This window comes from Eublepharis macularius, chromosome 2 (assembly GCF_028583425.1).
Source record: "Eublepharis macularius isolate TG4126 chromosome 2, MPM_Emac_v1.0, whole genome shotgun sequence".
In the NCBI taxonomy this organism is placed as follows: Eukaryota; Metazoa; Chordata; class Lepidosauria; order Squamata; family Eublepharidae; genus Eublepharis; species Eublepharis macularius.
Genome location: NC_072791.1, coordinates 148,594,100 through 148,595,750, shown reverse-complemented (window position 1 = coordinate 148,595,750; position 1,651 = coordinate 148,594,100). Strand labels below are relative to the sequence as shown.

The 1,651-nt window shown below is 43.9% G+C and overlaps 1 protein-coding gene across 1 annotated transcript; it reads left to right on the top strand.

Annotated features, from left to right (window-relative positions):
* Nucleotides 1-436: 436 nt before the first annotated feature.
* On the top strand, nucleotides 437-1,375 carry LOC129323500 (olfactory receptor 6Q1-like). The gene has a single exon (XM_054970036.1). The coding sequence runs from the start codon at nucleotides 437-439 to the stop codon at nucleotides 1,373-1,375; it is 939 nt and encodes a 312-aa protein (XP_054826011.1).
* Nucleotides 1,376-1,651: the final 276 nt, after the last annotated feature.

Below are 1,651 nucleotides of genomic sequence, written 5' to 3'. Positions count from 1 at the left end.
ATATTGTCACCACAATTTTGTGGGATAGGTTAGATTTTGAGAGAGCAATTGCCTCACTTACTACTCCACAGTAGGAAAGAGCAAGAGTCCAATAGCACCTATAAGACTAACAAAATTTGTGGTAGGGAATGAGCTTTTGTGAGTCACAGCTCACTTCTTCAGATACCAGCAAACTGGTAGGCACTATTGGACTCTTGCTCTTTCCTGCTCCTACAGACAAACATGGCTACCCATCTTGATCTTACTACTCAATAGTGACTCTTTTGGTATGTTGCCTTGGGTACTTTTTTGTGAGTTCAGAAAAACAGGGGAGCAATCTGGGGAAAATAAGTTTTTCATTCAAAGCTATTTTTAAAAAAGCTAATTGAAACTTCAAATGTTTGAATGCTTGTGATCCATGAGCAAATGTTTTAACAATCCTGTGTCCATCTTCTAGATGCTGCCTCCTCCTGAGAACTGGACCCTGGTAACAGAATTTGTTCTGGAGGGTTTCACAGGCATCCATGAGGGACATTTGCCTGTTTTTTGCTTCTTTCTGGTCATGTATTTGCTGACTCTGATGGAGAACAGTATCCTGGTCTTAGCTGTGGCAATGGAAAAGCACTTGCATACACCTATGTATTTCTTTCTCATTCACCTTTCTTGCTTGGATATCTGTTATACCTCTCTCACTGTGCCCAAGATGCTGGCTGGCTTTGGATCCCCAAGTGGTAGGACAATCTCTTACTCTTCCTGCTTGATCCAGCTCTACCTTTTCACCTTCTTGGGCAGCACTGAGTGCTTCCTTTTAGCTGTCATGGCCTATGACCGCTATGTGGCTATCTGTGTGCCGCTGTGTTACCAAGCAATGGTAGGTCATGCTACTTGTCTACTGCTGACTGGTGGCTCGTGGCTAGCAGGGTTCCTCACACCTGCACTGCCTATTTACTTTATGTCACAGCTGACTTTCTGTGGCCCAAATGTGATAGACCACTTCTTCTGTGATGCTTCCCCACTCCTTGTTCTCTCATGCACTGACATTTCCCTGAAAGAGATGGTGGACTTCCTGGTATCCCTGGCTGTGCTTCTGGTTTCCTCCTCTGTCATTATAGTGTCGTATACCTACATTATCTTTACAGTATTAAAGATTCCCTCCTTGGCAGGGCGTCACCGCGCCTTTTCAACCTGTACCGCCCATCTCACTGTGGTCTCTGTCTTCTATGGGACACTTTTCTTCATGTATGTCCGCACTAAAGTTGCCTCATCAGTCAATCTCAACAAGATAGTGTCTGTCTTTTATGCAATAGTCACCCCTGTGCTCAACCCCCTAATCTATAGCCTGAGGAATACAGAAGTGAAGGGTGCCTTATACAAGGTTATTGCCAAGACCAAGTAGTTTGCAGTGGGATAAGCAATCATATTTCAGACATCCAATCCAATTTTTTCCCCTGGGAATCTGCAGAATAATACTTTATTTCCAGGAGAAGCTGTCACATAGGTCAGAAGCACTTTTTGCAACCCTCTTCCTTAAGCAAAGTTGTGACAGAGAGACATTCTTCAGCAGTATACTGGAAGAGGCACAGTGTGGTGTAGTTCCTAGATTTTTTTGGGGTGGGAAATGCTACTTTCAGTTCCTGCACAGAGCCAAATTAGACGATGCGGTAAAATATCA

What these genes read in the sequence shown, in the direction of transcription:
- LOC129323500 (XM_054970036.1), top strand. Translation starts at nt 437, where the DNA reads ATGCTGCCTCCTCCTGAGAACTGGACCCTGGTAACAGAATTTGTTCTG.